The 19323-nt window shown below is 40.0% G+C and overlaps 1 protein-coding gene across 11 annotated transcripts in view; it reads right to left on the reverse strand.

Annotated features, from left to right (window-relative positions):
* chl1b (cell adhesion molecule L1-like b) overlaps positions 1–19323 on the reverse strand; it is a 712521-nt gene that overhangs the window by 18095 nt on the left and 675103 nt on the right. For 7 of the 11 annotated variants that reach the window (XM_043708376.1, XM_043708378.1, XM_043708382.1 and 4 more), the window contains 2 exons: positions 15069–15141; positions 2187–2198 (listed from right to left, as the gene is read on the reverse strand). In XM_043708376.1, the coding sequence (XP_043564311.1) occupies positions 2187–2198; positions 15069–15141 (85 nt within the window). The remainder of the gene's footprint in view (positions 1–2186; positions 2199–15068; positions 15142–19323) is intronic. The other 4 variants (XM_043708384.1, XM_043708383.1, XM_043708380.1 and 1 more) reach the window with 1 other exon arrangement.

Consider the following 19323-nt stretch of genomic DNA (forward strand, 5'->3'; position numbering starts at 1 on the left):
CCTTGTCCTTCTCAGTGGTCGTTGTTTTGGTTTCAAAGGTGTTATCTGAGGTGTTTTGGTGAATTTCTGCAGTGCATCTTGTAGATGGATACACACTGCTGCTACTGAGCATCAGTGGTGAAGGGAGGGACTGTTTGTGGATGCGTTGCCAATTAAGTAGCTTGCTTTGTACTGAATATTGTTGAGCTTCTTCTGTAATGCTGGAACTGTACCCATTCAGGTCAGCAGGGAGTTTCTGACTTGTGCCTTGTAGATGGTTGTTAGGGTCAGTTAGGTCAGGAAGTACTCGCTGTGGGATTCCCAATCTCTAATCTGCTCTTGCTGCAACACTGTGTGTATGGCTAATCCACCTCAGGTTCTGGTTAATTGTAACTTCCAGGATATAGAGAGTGCAGGATTCACTGATAGCCATTGAATGTCAAGGGATGATGGTTAGGCTGCTTGTCGGAGATGGTCATTGCCTGGCACTCGTGTGACACAAATATAATTTTCCTTTTGGCAGCCCAGAATATTGTCCGGGTCTGGCTGTATTTGGACATGGATTGCTTCAGTATCTGAAAAGTTTGCAATTGGTGCTAAACATCGCTCAATCATCAGCAAATGCCCCTATTTCCAACTGTCTGATGGAGGGAAGGTCATTGACGAAGCAGCTGAAGATGAAGATGATTGGGCTCAGGAAATTGTCCCAATGAATCCGTGGTGAGATGTGTAGAGCTGAGATGACTGATCTCTACCAACCATACCCATCTTTCCATGTACCAGGTATGACTCCAGCCATCAGAGAATTCCCCATCCTGCAGCCCCCCCCCCCGCCCACCCCGATTCCCATTTACTCTAGTTTTGTTAGGGCTCCTTGATGCCACACAAGGTCAAATGTGGCCTTGATGTTAAGGGCAGTGACTCTGATTGAGCGCTGAAATTTAGCTCTTTTGTCCATGTTTGAACTAATGCTGTAATATGGTCTGGTGCTGAGTTGCCTTGGTGGAACCTAATGAGTGTCAGAGAAGGTTATTGCTGAACATACGATATTGTTGAAGCATTGTTGATGGCACCTTGCATCACTTTATTGATGAACAAGTGTAGACTGATAGGACATTAATTGTGAAATGAAATGCAACTATTCAGTACACTATAAACAGTGCTGCTGAATGGAAAAAAAGAACACCTGAAATTTAGCGACCACTCCATCCTCCAGTCCACACACAGCTTTCCAACAGCAATTCCTGAAACCTTGGCTCCTGCCATAGTCTGCCTATTATCCTGGTTCCTTTTTGCTTTCTCTGTTCTCTCCCAATCCTCTTGCAGCTTCACACTGCCCCCCATCCCCAACTAATTTAACCTCTCCCTCTCACTCCCTGGGATATTTTATGTAAATCCCTTGCATTTCCACTCTGTTTTGCCTCTTCCTCTCTTCCCCATCGCTCATCAATGGCCCCCTACTGCTCCGTTTTGCTTTCATTTGTCTCCTTTAGTGATTTCTCACCAGTTACCCTTCTGCTGTCCCATGTCATTTCCTCCCAAAGCCCTTGAAAACTTCGTTACACCTGCTCCCATGTTTTTGTACTTCCCTCCACTTCCTCCTGCAGCCCCTTCCACTCCCTCAGACTTCCTGCCATAGCCGTTCCTGTTTCTCCTCTTGTCACTCACATTGCCAGACAAGCAGAACAGAGTAGTGGAACGGCAGTATATGAATGGGAGAAACGAGAGATGGAGAGAACATCAAGGGGCTGAAGGACTGAGTGAGGAGAGAAGTGTAACAGGAGAGTATTATGTGTCCTTTTCTATCTTCCCTCCACCTTCACTATCTTTCCTGCAGGCAGCTGTGTGGGATAACACTGGGAGCGATATTACCTGTGTCCAAAGATTGTCGCTTCTCAGTTGTGGCATCAGCAAATGCAGCCTTTTGATTAGTGACCGTGTGCTGCCTAAAATTTGAAATTTTAGAATGGGTTGCAAACACAACCAAGTTGTGGGGTGAAAAAGTGCCATGTCACACTTTAACTTACTCAGATCGTGACTGAAACTGAATCTTTAAATCTCAAACGGAGGCTTCAAACAGAGGGAAATATTATGACAATGACTCACTGACAGCACAAAAAATTGATGTGTGAGGAAAAAATGAAATCGACAATAAAAGTATGAAAAAATATATCAAGCTAACAGAACATAAACATTTATTGTCTTACCTTTCTAAGGATCTGTGCCAGTTGAGGTTAGCATAAAATCAAAGCATATAACACATTCAAATAAAACTCATTGCTATGCAAGGCAAATAGTTCACTGGTTTATGACCTATTTCATCAACAAAATGTAAGTGAAAAAAAACAAACAGCTGTATAATATTTTCATTTATCTTTTGTGCAATAATTTTAGTTTTTTTTGTTACTTACTGCAGGAACAAGGGAAACATTTCCAACACCTTGCTATTGTTATTTGCTATAGTAAATCATCCTGGGGAGTTACAGACACGGATTGCCATTTGGAAATAACTCAAGGAAGGGCAAGACTGAGTGTTCAATATTCCTTTGCATAAGTTGTTCCGTAAAGATAGAAAAGGAAGGAAAGGCGAAAAGGTCGCAATATTGGTTAAGGAGAGCGTGACAGCATGATGGAAAAAGAGGATAGCTCTGAGGGATCAAGGGAAGAGTCAATTTGGTTGGAGCTAATGAATAAAAAGGCTAGAATTATATTGTAAATTACAGAATTAAATGCCAGCATCACAGAACAGTAAAAATAGAGAACTTCAGTTACCCAAATACAGACTGGGATATTAGCAGTGTAATAGCAGTGAGGGGCAAGTGTTGCTCGATGGTGTTCAGGAGAGTTTCCTTCAGCAATATGTGTCCAGTACACCAAGAAAGGATGCACTGGTACACCTGGTTCCTGGAAATAATGTGGGCCAACAGATTAAGTGTCAGCGGAGGAACATTTGGATGATAGCAATCATTGCATCGAGGTTCTGGATGGTGCTGGAGAATCATATGCAACAATCCAGCGCAATAAATATCCATTGGCAAAGAGTTAACTTCAATATAGTACTGAGCAGGATTGACTGGGACAAGAGTTTGAAGAGAAAAAATGTGAGTGAACAATGGACTACCTTTAGAGATCAGGTGGTTTAGACAGAATTGAGGTATATTCCCTCAAATGGGAAAGGTAGGACAAACAAATCCAAAGTTCCCTGGTTGAAGGAGGGCTAATTAGAGATCAAAACATGGAAGAAGGTGGCATGGCTGAGGTATTAAATGAATCATTTCACTTCTCATCACAAAAGAGGTGTCAGCCAGGCCATGGTGACAGAGGAGGAAACTGTCATGAGACAGGACCAAAATTAACAAGGAAGAAATCTTGAATACACTGTTAGAACTTAAAGTTGACCAAGCACTGGGATCAGATGAGATGCATCTAAAGAAATTGAAGAAAATGCAGACAGAAGTTCTCCTGCAGTTTGGGGTGGGGAGCTGCCTGATGACTGAAGAATTGCAAACATTACTGTCTTGCTCAAGAAAGGCTGTGAAGATAATTCCAGAGATTATAAGAACAACTCGTTCAACTTCAGTAGTGGGGAAGCTTCTGAAAGCAATTATTCAGGATAAAATTAGCAATCACATTGATTAGGAAGCGTCTGCATGGGTTTCTAAAGGGGAAATGTTGCTCAACTAACATGTTGGGAGTTTTTTTCAAGAAATGATAAAAAGTCTTGATGAGAATAATTCTGTTGACGTAGTACACATGGATTTCGAGAAGGCATTTGATTCAGTGCTACAAAATAGACCTGTGAGATAAGTTTCAGTCATGATATAACAGTATAATAGCAACATGGATAGAAAATTGACTGAGTGATATAAATGGAAGTATCAATGGATATTTTTCGGGCTAGAGGACAGTTTGTAGTAGAGTTCTCAGGGGCTCATCTTAGTGCTTTGCTTTTTCTCACGTATATTAATGATCTGCATCTTGGTGTGAAGGGGACAGTTTCAAAGCTTGCAAATGACATGCAACTTTGGAGATTGCAAAATGTGAAGACGACAACACGAATCTCCACAAGAACATCGGATAGTGCTGGGGTGAGCAGATAGATGGCAGAAGAGGTTCAATGAAGAGAAGTGTAATTGATGCACTTTAGTAGGAAGAACATTATTAGGCAACATAAGATAGGGGACACAATTCTAAATGGGGTGCAGGAGCAGAGTGACCTGGCTGTATATGTGCACAGATCATTAAAGGTGGCAGAACAGTTGGAGGGAGCAGTTAATAAAGCATGCAGTAATCCCAGATTTATTAATAGGGGCATAGAGTACAAGAGCAAGGCAGAGATGTTAAACTTGTTTAAGACACTTCTTGGACCTCAGCTGGAGTATTGCATACACTTCTCCCATTATAGGAAATATATGAATGCATTGGTTAGTATGCAGAAGCGATTCATAAGAACAGTTCCAACAATGAGAAACATCAGCTGTGAGGGTTTATTGAAGAAGCTGGGACTGGTGTCCCTGAAGACAAGGTAGCTGAGAGGAGATTTGATAAAAGTTTTCAAAATCTTGAATGGTTTGAACAGAGGAGATAGGGAGAGGCTGTTTCTGCTTGTAAAATGAACAGAACAAGAGTGCATAAATATAAAATGATTTGTAAAAGAAGCAAGAGTGATGTGAGAATGAAACCTTTCTCACACACCGAGTTGTTCGGCAATGGAATGCACTAACATTGTAATACCTCTGTGATTCTGAAGTTATAGTGATTCTCTGGTTTCACTGTAACAGCTACTGTTGCCAACCATATTTATCTGATAAATACACAAGTACTAGATTACATAAGTAGGAAATTTACACTCAATTTTGAAGATCGTCGTTTTCTACCTTCAATGTATTATATGCTTTGTCTAAACTGACACTTGTGTCATAACTTGTGTCAAATGATTTGGATCTTTGCAATTTCTGATCAAGATTCTAACTGAGTTCTCAAAGCGCTTGCCAATAAGAAATGGCTTGTATACACAATAATGCACCAAAACCAACAAAGATCTGAATGGCAAACTCATCTGTTTTGGTCGCATTGGCTGAGTAAGCAATGTTGGCCGTAAAAACAAGAGAAGTCTTTGCTCTTCCTTGAATACAGTCTTGAGACTTTGAATCTCTAACGACCAAATGAAACAGACAGAAAGGACATTGATTTAATGTCCAATCTGAAAGATGGTAGATCTGAGATGGTCAATGCTATTTCACGATCAATTGTAAGAGCTGTCTTAAAGCCAAACAGCTTTTCCCAAAAGTATGGATTGCATAATTAACAAATGCCATTGGGGAGCACTAGCTAACTCTTAAATCCACTGTAACTGAAACAACCAAAGCTGAATGACAGGTAGCTTCAGAAATCGTAAGAAAAAAACATTCAAATGCAAATTAAAACTCTGATTGATGCAAGTACTTCTCATTTATATTTTATACGTAGACAAATTGAAAGCAAAATGAGATTCACTGCTACCAAAAATGAAAATTTTTGTTACGTTGCTTTTTTAAAAAAAATGAATTGGTCAGATGATAAGCAAATCTATGATACAATTACAATATAATCACTGAAATGTTGACAAAGGGTGTTTGACTAGTGGAATATTATAACTTAAAGGCAGCTTCTTTTTAATCTAACTCAATATAGTATATTCATTTTTTCTGCTTTTTTAATTCATTCACAGGATGTGGTTGCTGCTGGCAAGGCCAGTATTTATTGCCCATCCCTAATTGCCCAGAGGGCACTGCTGTCGGTCTGGAGTTACACATAGGCCACACCAGGTAAGATTGGAAAGTTTCCCAGATTGTTTTTTCCAACAAACCACGAGGGATTCAAGGTCATCATTAGACTTCTAATTCCTGAATTTCATTAAATTCAATTTCTACCATCTGCCATGGTGGGATTCAAACCCAGGTCCCTAGAACATTCCTGGGTTCTCTGGATTAATAGAGTCAGAGAGATGTACAGCATAGAAACAGACCCTTTGGTCCAACCCGTCCATGCCGACAAGATATCCCAAACCAATCTAGTTCCACCTGCCAACACCCAGCTTATATCCCTCCAAACCCTTCCTATTCATATACCCATCCAGATTCCTTTTAAATGTTGCAATTCTACTAGCCTCCACCACTTCCTCCGACAGCTCATTCCATACACTCTGTGTGAATAAACTGCCCCTCAGGTCTCTTTTATATCTTTCCCCTCTCACCCTAAACCTATGCCCTCACGTTCTGGACTCCCCCACCCCAAGGAAAAGACTTTGTCTATTTATCCTATCCACGCCCCTCATGATTTTATAAACCTCTCTAAGGTCACCCCTCAGCCTCCGATGTTCCAGGGAAAACAGCCCCAGCCTACTCAACCTCTCCCTATAGCTCAAATCCTCCAACCCTGGCAACATTCTTTTCTGAACCCTTTCAAGTTTCACAACATCTTTCCGATAGGAAGGAGACCAGAATTGCATGCAATATTCCTAAAGTGGCCCTACCAATGTCCTGCACAGCCGCAACATGACCTCCCAACTCCTGTACTCAATTCTCTGACCGATAAAGGAAAGCATACCAAATGCCTTCTTCACTCTCCTATCCAACTGCAACTTCACTTTCAAGGAGCTATGAACATGCACTCCAAGGTCTCTTTTTTCAGCAACACTCCCTCGGACCTTACCATTAAGTGTATAAGTCCTGCTAAGATTTGCTTTACCAAAATGCAGTACCTCACATTTATCTAAATTAAACTCCATCTGTCACGTCTCAGCCCATTGGCCCATCTGATCAAGATCCCCTTATAATCTGAGGTAACTTCTTCACTGTCCACTATACCTCCAATTTTGGTGTCATCTGCAAACTTACTGACTATACCTCTTATGTTCGCATCCAAATCATTTATATAAATGTTGAAAAGTAGTGGACCCAGCACCGATCCTTGTGGCACTCCACTGGTCACTGGCCTCCAGTCTAAAAAGCAACCCTCCACCAACACCCTCTGTCTTCTAACTTTGAGCCAGTTCTGTATCCAAATGACTAGTTCTCCCTGTATTCCGTGAGATCTAACCTTGGTAGCCAGTCTCCCATGGGGAACCTTGTTGAACACCTTACTGAAGCCCATATAGCCCATATAGATCACGTTAACCTCATCATTCCACTTTGTTACAAATTTGATTGAGTTTTTTGAAGAAGTAAGACATGATTTCCCACACACAAAGCCATGTTGACTATCCCTAATCAATCCTTGCCTTTCCAAATACATGGATATCCTGTTCCTCAGGACTACCTCCAACAACTTGCTCACCACCGATGTCAGGCTCACTGGTCCATAGTTCCCTGGCTTGTCCTTGCCACCTTCCTTAAACAGTGGCACCACGATCGCTAACCTCCAATCTTCCTCACTTGTGACTATCAATTGTACAAATATCTCAGCAAGGGGCCCAGCTTCCTTAGCTTCCCACAGAGTTCTAGGGTACACCTAATCACGTCCTGGGGATTTATCCACTTTTATACATTTGAAGACACCCAGCACTTCCTCTTCTGTAATATGAATGTTTTTCAAGATATTACCATCTATTTCCCTACATTCTATATCTTCCATGTCCTTTTCCACAGTAAACACTGATGGGAAAATACTCGTTTAGTATCTCTCCCATTTCCTGAGGTTCCACACAAAGGCTGCCTTGCTGATCTTGGAGGCGCCCTATTCTCTCCCTAGTTACCCTTTCATCCTTAATGTATTGGTAAAAACCCTTTGGATTCTCCTTAACTTTTTTTTGCCAAAGCTATCTCATATCCCCTTTTTGCCCTCCTGATTTCCCTCTAAGTATATTCCTACTGCCTTTATACTGTTCTAAGGATTCATTTGATCTGACATATGCTTCCTGCTTTTTCTTAACCAAACCCTCAATTTCTTTAGTCATCCAGCATTCCTTTCACCTTAACAGGAATATATTGTCTCTGGACTCTTGTGCAGCTGTCCCTTTACCTGTGAACATCTGCCCCCAATCAGCTTTTGAAAGGTTCTTGCCTAAAATCTTCAAAATTAGCCTTCCTCCAATTTAGAACTTCAACTTTTAGATCTGGTCCATCCTTTTCCATCACTATTTTAAAACTAATAGAATTATGGTCACTGGCCCCAAAGTGACCCCACTGGCCCCACTGATACCTCAGTCACCTGTCCTGCCTTATTTCACAAGAGTAAGTCAAGTTTTGCACCTTCTTGCGTGTTGCTGGAAAAGCACAGCAGGTCAGGCAGCATCCGAGGAGCAAGAGAACTGACGTTTCGGATGTAAGACCTTCATCAGGGCTGATTCCTGATGAAGAGCTTGTGTTCGGAACGTTGATTCTCCTGCTCCTCGGACGCTGCCTGACCTGCTGTGCTTTTCCAGCACCACAAACTCGACTCTAATCTCCAGCATCTGCAGTCCTCACTTTCTCCCCCCGTCTGGATTAATAGTCTCATAGTAATATGTCTCAGCCTTTGCCTCCCCATTGCTTGTCAACTATAACTCTCATGACTATTATACGAGATATTAAATGCTCAAAGCCAGGTGAACAATGTTAAAAATAAACTTTGCACCCAAATTCAAGGCAGAATCTAATGTGGAACAAAAACAGAAATTGCTGGAAAACTCAGCTGGGTCCAGCAGCATCTGTGGAGAGAAAGAAAAGTTAGCATTTCATGTCCAGTGATGCTTTTTCAGAATGCCAGAACTGCGTTTGGAATCTAATTTGGGTCTGACTATGTGACAGAATCATGTGAAGTGTCCGAGGAGACCTCTGTTGGTGTTGAGAGCATCTTTCTACTTTTAACAAATGAGATGGTGAGTTTCTCATGAGGCAGCAGCAAATTGTCAATTGAGAGGATTATTATTTGTTAAATTTCTTTATGATTATTCCTGGAGGATGGGTAAGTCCTGCCTGTGCATTATCCTATCCAGCAAGTGCTCCAGGTCTCTGGCTGTACAACACTGTACCAATATCCCCCTGTCTCCCATATCTGGGGAACCATGCGGGGCCGCTCCTGACTGACAGTGCTTACCTGGGTAAACAATGGCTCTTTAAGAAAGGTATGTGGTCAAGGGATGTCAGTGCATTCTGGGATATCCTGGCATTAGCACATTATTCCAGAAATAGGCAGATGGTAAGATGGGATTGGAATCAGAGATGAGGAACATAATCTGGGTGGAGAGTGGGGTTTGTTGGTAAATGAAACAGGTTAGATCCAATACAGTGAGAAAACTGGTTCAGCTTCACCATGAAAATACTTTCAAAAAACTCGATAGAACTTTCACTTAGACAAAGCAAAAAAATAAAATTCAGCCCCAGGGAACTCATTTACTTAGCACAAGTAGAGCAATACAGTGTCTACTATGAATGGTAAATATAAATGTGGATATTGAAACAGAACCCGAGATTAAGGTTTGAAACTAACTGAAGTTTTATTGTGTTGTAAACAAGTTAAACTAGAAATAAAACTCGGGGATGAAATGATATTTCATGGCAGGGAGACACGCGGAATTCTTCCCAAATCTGAAGTTGAAACTGAAATAGTTTAAGCCATAAGACAGGGGGAAAATTCCAAATATGTCTCTATGCTCGTTTAAAACAATAATTGGCCTTTAGTTAATATTAAACAGCAATTGATATCTAACTGTATGTATTTCAGGGACTATTGCAGAATTCTCAAATGATTGAGAGTAAGTCCTGAACCGATCTGAATCCATAGCGCTGTGCCATTGCTCTTTCACTGTCCTGTGAATTGGCATATCACATCCAGGTTATCTGACCAATCAGAAAGGACAGTTGGAAGAGATTTGCACTCGAAACAGATGGCAAGGTAGCAGACTATTCTGGCATGATGCCCACGTTAAAGTAACATGGTACCTTATTGGATCTTTGGAAGGGATTAATGTGGACTCTCTGAACCAGTGGTAATGGGTCTTTGATATAGCCTGGAGAGCAGGGCAAGGTGAATGAGAGAGAGAGAGAGAGCTCAAAATGGAATGCTAGCACTCTCCTGTTTCTACATTCAGTCAATCATGGTATACCTCACCTTAAGCAGCGTCCAGCAGTTTTCTAAGGAAAATATGCTGCTGTGAAGCTGGGAAAATGGGATGGAACATGCATGTCACATTCTCTGTTCAGATTTTTCTCAATTCAGCATTGCCATCCTCAATCCAATTTTAAATTTTTAATTAGTCAGATTAAAATGCCAGTTTAAAATAATAATTGTTTTCATTTTCTGCTCGGCAGTCAAATTTGCCTGTTGTTAATTAGGAGATGTGTTTCAAACATTAGCCCCTTATTTCCATATTTTATTGGTGCAAATCCATTACAACATATATTAATTTCTACCTTCATCTATTTACTCCCACAGCATCGTCTACTATAAAACTTTGATTGAGTAATAACACACTCTTGGCTGTATTAATCAAATCACAATTGCAAAAGTAATTTCATGTTTGAATCGATGGTACTAGATGTGTTCAATTGATTTTCTTTTTTTCTGCACTGTAACTGAGATGCCATCATGAAGATAACATCAATTATAAGATCTGCAAATATTAAACATATAGTCAGCAATTTAATTTATTTCTGCAGTCACAGGTCAAGACTTCAATGAAAGGCTAGGTGAATATCAATATACTGAGAACAATAATTGAGATTTTAATTTATTATTGAAGTTTTAGTAACTGGTCTGGTTTGATCAGATTTTCTGTGGTATATGCATAACTTCTCAAAATACTTTAAAAATGCATTATGTGCAATAAATGTGGAATACACATCTCATTAAACAGAATGGATAAAGATGGCCATTTCTGGTTTCATTTGATCAATCTCTCAGTAGGATAAAGACAAAATCTCATACTGCTCAAGAGAGTATAAAAATCCCACAGACTGGAAGATGATATAGCTGTTCAAAAGCAAAAAAATAAGCAGATGTTATGTCTATTACACAGGAAAGTGTGGTTGGCAAAAGCAGCTGGTCAATATACAACTCAACTCATATTTCCAATGGAAGTTAGAAAGGAAGCCAAGATTTACCTCTGTTCAACTACCCTGCTTTCATATGTTCCATCACATGATTTTACTTTTAAATCTGCTGATCATCAAAATTATTAAAATGCAGTCCAGGTAATCAGAAGGGCTCACTAGCTAATTTTACGATTGAAAAAATGTGCACATAAATCCTAGCGATTCTGTTCAAATTAATTACCAAAAGAAAATTAAAAGTATCTGGCTCATCTGTTCTTGGAGCTTATGAGATTGAACTAAAAGTCAGCAATTATAATGCTGTAGCAGTGTCAAGTAAATAATGATGAATTGATTTGAACTGAAACAGCGATTCATTAAACATTGCAACAAGATGAATTTAGAACCATTTGCAGGAATATATGAAAAGCAAATATGAAATCTAATTGACAGAAAATACGAAGGTTTTCCTTTTAACGCAATTCATCAACTCAGACTCTACTCAAATAAAGGCAGATTTGTGCATTAATAATGCACTGATCAAGTACGAAATAGGGAGAAAAAACAGTGAAATGCAAAGCAGATGGACAATTCATTGAGTGTTTATCTTGATCCGAGCAAATGAGCAGCAAAGACTTTGAGCTGGATCCTCAGCCCCAAACAGAGGTAGGTTGGTGCTAAAACCATTGTCGCAGGTCCTGCCTAAGTCCTGAGCTCCATGCTACCCTTGGTCCATTTCTCAGGAGGTGAAGTATCAGGACTACTGACACTCTCAGCTCACATAGCCAATGATGTCTATTAAGTTCTATTAAGGCCTTTTCTTAGAGGCCAACTTCAATCTCTTTGCTGAGGCAGTTTTGTGGCTCCAAAGTGGCCTCCCAATTGCAAAATGGCTTTCTGCTTGAATATGATAGCAGTTCCAGATCACCCTTTAGTGGGGTTTCCTACTAAGTAGCAACTAATGTTCCAGCCAGATAAGTGCCAAAGGATAATAATTTTCATAAAAGAGAATCATTCGCCTCCTCGTGGTATTATCTTCACCGAAACAATGCCATCAAAATCCTGGGAGGGTTACCATTGACGCGAAACTGAACTGGACCAGCTACATAAATAGTGTGCCAAAAAAAGCAGAGCAGATGCCTCCCTAAAGCCTTTTGATCTAAATCAGGAGAGATCTGACACACTCTCCAATTCCCTGGAAAAGTGTGCTCCAGAAACACTCGAGAAGGTGCAGGGATAACAGCCCAACATTCAAGAATAATCAGACCTTCTGAATCGAACCCTATCCAGCACCTTAAATGGTGACTCCCGCCAACTTTGATGCAGAGTGACAACAGTGTGCACCATCTGTAAGACACACTGCAGTCATTCACCAAGCCTCCATCAACAGCATCTTCCAAACTCATCGCCTCTACCACCTAGATGCACAGATGAATGGGAACACCACCATCTGCAGGCTCCCCTCCAACTCAAAGACCATCCTGAACCTCAGAACATATGACTGTTCCTTCATTGTTTTGTTGTCAAAAATGTTGAAATCGCTTCTAGCAGTCTTTCTCAATTAGGAATGAGCAACAAATGTGGCTGGGACAGTGATGCTTGTAGCACAAGAGCAAAACGGTGCAATGGATTAAGTGGAACTGGTGGCTGTTCACTTTAATTTGCAGAAGGCATTTGACAAGGTGCCAAATCAAAATTTATTGCAGAAAGTAAAGGTACACGATACAGCGAAAAAACATACATTTAGTTGATGAACGAAAAGCAAAGAGTAATCATAATTGGGTTTTTTTCTGGTTAGCAAGATGGAAATAGTAGAGATTCACAGGGATGTGTGTGGACTATCAATTGTTTACAATTCATATAAATAATTTAGATGAAGGAACAGAGTATTGTTACCAAATTTGCTAATGACACAAAGACAGACAGGAAAGTAACTTGTGGATAGGACATAAGGAGGATACAAAAATATATAGCTGAGTTAAGTGAATAGAAAGAAAGACAACAAGTGAAGTACAATGTCAGAAAATATGAACATTGTCCAATTTGGCATGAAGAATATAAAGGAAGTATGTTATCTGAATAGTGAGAGATTTCGGAGCTCTGAGATGCAGAAGGATCTTGCTGAGCACTGCATGCATCACTGAAGATTAATCTGCAGCTACAACAAGTAATTAGGAAAGCTAATAGAATGTTATCATTTATTGCAAAGTGTATTAAACACAAAATTAGGGAGGTTCTGCTTCAGTTATCCAAGCAACAAGAAGAACTCAGGACTATGTGTAGAAATATATGTGAAATCAATGCAGTGATCTGAACTTGACATACTAGCACAATAGTCCAAAATAGAAGAAAACATTAAGAATGCAGCATTCCAGAGCAAGTGAGTTTTCAATTGCATTCAATTCAATAAGTACGACCAAACAAACACACTCAACCTTAAAAAGTTAATTTTACCAGAAGTGATTAATTCCTCAGAATTGAATTGAAACTGAAGATGTAAAAATTATGGTACCTGAGGTAAATGTTTAGAGACATCACTTTGCCACTGACCATAATATCTGCACCATTCAGTGTACGACTTATTTTATTCCTGCAGACCAAAAAAGACCCTGCCACAAGTGCACAAATCTGGCTGAGTGACAGGAAATGGAAAGTAGCAATGAACTGTTGTTTGTCAAACTGGAGGAAACTATAGAGTGGGGTTCCCAGGGATTGATATCAGGGCATTGTTTTTCTTTTTATTAATGTGCTTCACTTGTGTCTGCAGCAACATAATTTCAAAATTCATAATTCCAGCTGACAGAAATCTTGGAAGGATTGTGAACTTGGGAAGAAGACAGTGATGGATTTCAAAGGCCATAGACCTACTGATGGAATGTGGCAAATTAAATTTTTTACTGAAAAACATTTAAGTAGTACACTGTGGTAGAACAGCACTGAGGGTAGGTGATACAAGATAAATGTTACGATTCTAAATGGAGTGTTACAGCAGGAGGATTCTGGATGTCTGTGCAGAAATCGTTGAAGGTGGTAAGGTAAATTGACAAAGCAGTTAGCAAGGCATAAACAAACCTAAAATGAAAATCACACACTGGGTTGGCCTCAGCCATGTGTCTAATTCTGCCTACAGACGTTAGAACAGATGTGAAAGATTTGCAGAGAAAAAGATGATTCCAAGGATGAGGGTGTTTGCAGTTAGACTGGAGAAGATGTGGCTGTAATCCCAATGAGGGACATTTGATGTGGGATTCGAGAAAGGAATTCAAAATCCTGAGAGACCCGGTCAGTCCACGAGGAACAACTGTTTTCATTGGTGGAAAGGTTGAGAACCAGAGAACCCTGATTTGAGGTGAATGATAAAAGATCCAAATGCAACTTGGGGCAAAGTTATTCAAGGCAGCAGGTGGTTAGGACCTGGTTGAGTGTGCAATGGAAGCAGACTCTACTGTGGCTTTTCAAAAGGGGATTCGAGAATTACTTGAAGTAAAATACATTACTTGAAGAGAAAAAAAAATCCAGGTCGACAGTGAAAGGATAAAGGAGTGAGGTGAACAAAACTGCTCTTGCAGTGACCCAGCACTGACTTATGTCGCACAATAAATAACCACTGCATTTAGATAAGTGATGTTTTCATATCCAAAATAAAATGCTAAATACAGCAAAAACTGACAGGTTTCATTTGTTTGTTTCTTTTTTTTTTAACTCTTTGGAACCGATGCTTAAAACCCTGTATGTGTTTTAAAACAGGAACTTGATTAAGTGGTATTGTTTTAGGTGCAAATCTACAATTCTGAATCCTAGGTATCCAAACCTATTTGAGTCTATGAAATAGATTATTAGCTTACTAATTCACCAAAAATAGAGAAAACAAAACGTGGAGAATGAATGAGTTTAACTTTCTTCATAAATTTTGGGTTGGCAGCCTGATTTAAAAACAGAACAAAGAAAATTGGATATAATGTTAAAGAATGCATGGTGTATAAAGAATACTGGATTTAAATTAGCAAAGCAGACTCTTATTAAAGGGAAGGAAAAGACAAATGGATGTGAATGTCAAAGGATTTGTTCTGATTAGCTGCGGAAATTTAAAGTATTTACCCATATTCTCCAAATGTTTCTTCTTTCATTGGTTGGGCCTCAGGATCTGCCCGAGCATCTTCTTTATCTTTAACTGTGAAGGGAAATGAGCATATCAGATGTTAAATTCAGCCTGCTGTTTCTTAGTTCGAGACTCTAGAAAACAGAGAAAATGTAATAAAGGAAATATCAAAATTAAGATTTGCTGTTCATCTCTGGTCTCTGACTTTGAAAGCTAAGGATACTTTGTTGAATTACCAATTAATTCTGTCATTAACAACTGTGCTTTTTTAATTCAATGCGATTCAGCAATCTTTTCTAGTCCGGCCTTTCTTGTCGTCAAACAGTTGATTGAACACAGTCAGAAAGTAAGCAAGCTTATACAGAAATACCTTTCAATGGCAATGTGTTTTACATGTGTTCTGCTTAGTGATGTTGAATTAGGTTGAATTCAATTAGCTTTATTGTCACATGTACTCAAATCAGTACAGTGAAAACTCTATGCGCCACTTACAGTGCCATCTTAGGTATAAAGGTATCTAGGTACAATCCATAGTTATAGAATGGAGAAATGAAGAAAAAGATGTTACATGACAGCTATACACAGGATAACCATCAGTCAGAAAAACAAGCAGCAAAGTTAAAAAGACAAACATCACAGTCTCTCTCCAAAGACTCTCCATAGCAGACCAGCTGATATGGCAGGAAAGAGTTACTTCACAAAATATCGGTTGTCAAATTGTCTTTGATCTGCTAATTTAAAGGTATTAAGTAACAAAGAAGAACCAAAAGTTCCCATAGCTGAACAGATACTTACACTTGAATGACATTTGTATGGAGTATAATAAGTATACTTTGCAAAATACTTTTTTCATTTTTAGAAGTACCAATAATCATAATTCTGAATGGAATGACACATTGAAATTGATTTTGTCTTTTATACATGCACAAGATTTGGCAGAAATTTGCGTAAATTATAATAAAACAAAATATGTTATCACGCTTAGCATGTTTACATTAATTATAGACAAAACATAATGATCTGTCTTGGATTCCCAAAATTTTCTTAAATGAAAATGTGAAGCATCAGAAATTTGTTCATCTGTGCAGAAAAACCCTCTGGCCTCAGGAAAATCCAACAAATGCTTCACAGCTCACAAGATGGATGCTTTTACGTGTGACTTCACATGCCACTGCTGTCTGTACAAACCCCGTTTGGGTTCATGGTGCTGCAAACCAGCATGGGAGGAGCATGAGTACAGATTGGGCCAGTTAGAAGGCTCACCTCAGCTCCTCAACACAACATCCCATCTCTCAACAGTGACGGATGGCAGTTTATGCTTCCTTGAATCATCACACCATGCTGTTCATTGGTTCCATGTTATCATAATACCCAATCAGAACAACTCTGCACAACTTATATCACCTCTCAATCCCTTCAGATCACACACGCCCACTCTGTAGAACTGTTATGCCTATATGTATATCTGTGCCCCTCAGATGACCCATGCCACCTCTATGCTCCTACTTATGCTCCATGTTCCCCAATCACCTATGCTTCCCTCTACCACTTCAAGTCCCCATGTAGCGTTCATATCTCTTCACCCAATATGTATGGTGCATAGTCGCCAGATTCTATGTCATTCAATGGAAAATATGTTTCCTTCCTTTAGAAAAGTAAAGCTCTTAGTGCTTAAGATTAGATTACTTAGTGTGGAAACAGGCCCTACGGCCCAACAAATCCACACCGACCCGCCGAAGCGCAACCCACCCATACCCCTACATTTACCCCTTACCTAACACTACGGGCAATTTAGCATGGCCAATTCACCTGACCTGCACATCTTTGGACTGTGGGAGGAAACCGGAGCACCCGGAGGAAACCCACGCAGACACGGGGAGAATGTGCAAACTCCACACAGTCAGTCACCTGAGGCGGGAATTGAACCCGGGTCTCTAGCGCTGTGAGGCAGCAGTGCTAATCACTGCGCCACCGTGCCACCCACCGTGAAGCTTCCAGATCAATGGAACGGAGAACAAAATGTATCATGTCATGTGAAAACAAAACTTGTAAGACTTGTAATAAACAAACAGAATCACGCACCAAAAGGACAACCTGTTCTGAGAACTTCTGGAAACTGTCATTCATTTTCAGAAAAACAGAATAGGTATTGTAATGAAATCCATTTCCATTTGAAACTCAACCAAGCATTTACAGTGGTCACAGCTAAGGGAAAAAACACAAGGTCTTCATTTCACTTTCAAGGCAAAGTGCCTATCAATCAATGCGAGAGAGAAAATAGTCAGACTTCTTTCAAGTGTACAGTTATTGCTCAAGAATTAACACCAGAATATAAGGTTGCAGGTAATTAGTTTGCTTCTAAGGACCAAAACCGATTTGTTTTCTTTAATAGAAACAAGGGCCATTTGAATTAAAATATAAAAGGTAATATCACAGGCTGACAGGAAATTTTGTAATTTTTTTTCACGACAAATTGGTGCTTTCTCCATTGGAAACACACTATACCGCATGTGACAAAATGTACGTTGCAAGGGTAGACTTAAGGCTAAACTACAAGACAGGTTCCTGTGATGAATCATTGCATTGAAGGTATATTAAGGTTCTACTAAAGCACCTAATAGTGAAACTTGAATGTGTAAGAACATTCACACATACCTTTCAGAATGCTTCAGATTCATTAACTGGTTTTGCATTTTCTGCAGAGACTCTCAAACTCGGTGAGCTTCAAGTGAGCTTCCTGACCTCTCCACCACTCAATGAAAATAGTGTGTGGGAAGAAATCTGATTTTTTCCCCTTTCCCTCGAAGTCAGTAGGCACTAGTAACTGTGCCTTTACAAACTTACACTGACTGTCATTTGCAGCAAGCAGAGAAACGATTATTCATACCAGAGATAACTGTGGGCCTGATTATTGAGAAGAAATATCTGCTGTCACTGGTTACGATTGACTAGTAAAGACAACAATCACTTCCTCAATATCAGCAAAATAAAGGAGCTGGTCATTGACTTCAGGAAATGGGGTGGAGGACATGCCCCTATCAGTATCAATGGTGCTGAGGTGGAGACCTTCAAGTTCCGAGGAGTAAATATCACCAACAATCTATCCTGGTCCATCAATGTTGACTCTACTGTCAAGAAAGACAACCAACTCCTCCACTTGCTCAGAAGGCGAAGGAAATTCCACATGTCAACAATGCTTCTTACCAATTTTTTTTAGATGCACCATTGAAAGCATCTTATCCAGGTGCCTCACAGCTTGGGACGACAACTGTTCTGCCCAAGACTGCAAAAGATTTCAGAGTGTTGAAAGCACAGCCCAGTCCAACATTCAAACCAGCCTCCTATACAGCGACTCCATCTATACTTCCCACTTCTTCGGGGAAGTAACCACACAATCAAAGAACCCTCCCACCCTGGTTATACTCTCTTTCATCCTCTCCTGTTGGGCGGAAGATGCAAAAGTTTGAAAAGGTGGACCAACAGATTCAAAAACGGCTTTTTCCACGCTGTTATCAGACTTTTGACCAGGCCTCTCAGATATTTAGTTGACCTTTCTCTGCACCTTCTCTAACACTATATTCTGCTTTCTGTTCTATTACACTAATGTACTCATGTAAGGGACGATTTGTCTGGATAGCATGCAAACTATACTTTTCACTGTGTCTCGGTCCATGTGACAAGAATAAGTCAAATTCAAATTCAAATAAATTAGAGCCAGGTAACCTTCACTGAAAGATTCGATAATTGAGATACCATCTGCACTGGGTCACATTGATGCACAATGCTGCATTTACCTTGTTACCAACATTGACAATTGGTCTACCTGCGTCAAACCCTGTGGTTTGTTTCTCTCCCTAGAATTGGCATTAGAGAATGGGCAAGAAGAAGGGCAACATGTGAAATGGAAGGGTGAAGGAAGCTCATGGGGAAAGAAATGAAAGTAGATGGCAGGATTAGTTTCGTTTTTTTTATGTCACAGCCTTCAGCATTTAGTGCTCGAATGCCATACAAATAGCAGCCGATAATCAACATTCAAATCCAGATCAAAACTTTTGGGGAATGCAAAGAATTGTTTTTTACATTGTTGCATTTCTTTTCCAAAATCTGAAGTTAAATACTTGGGACTGGGTACTTGGAAGAATTCTAACTGCTATTTCTCCACTTGTATTGTGCATTTGTGTGTGTGTGGGAGAGCAGTGTGTGTCCCTGTGTGTGAGAGAGAGAGCAGTGTGTGTCCCGATGTGTCTGAGGGAG

The sequence above is a fragment of the Chiloscyllium plagiosum genome, chromosome 18 (genome assembly GCF_004010195.1).
Source record: "Chiloscyllium plagiosum isolate BGI_BamShark_2017 chromosome 18, ASM401019v2, whole genome shotgun sequence".
Taxonomy (NCBI): Eukaryota; Metazoa; Chordata; class Chondrichthyes; order Orectolobiformes; family Hemiscylliidae; genus Chiloscyllium; species Chiloscyllium plagiosum.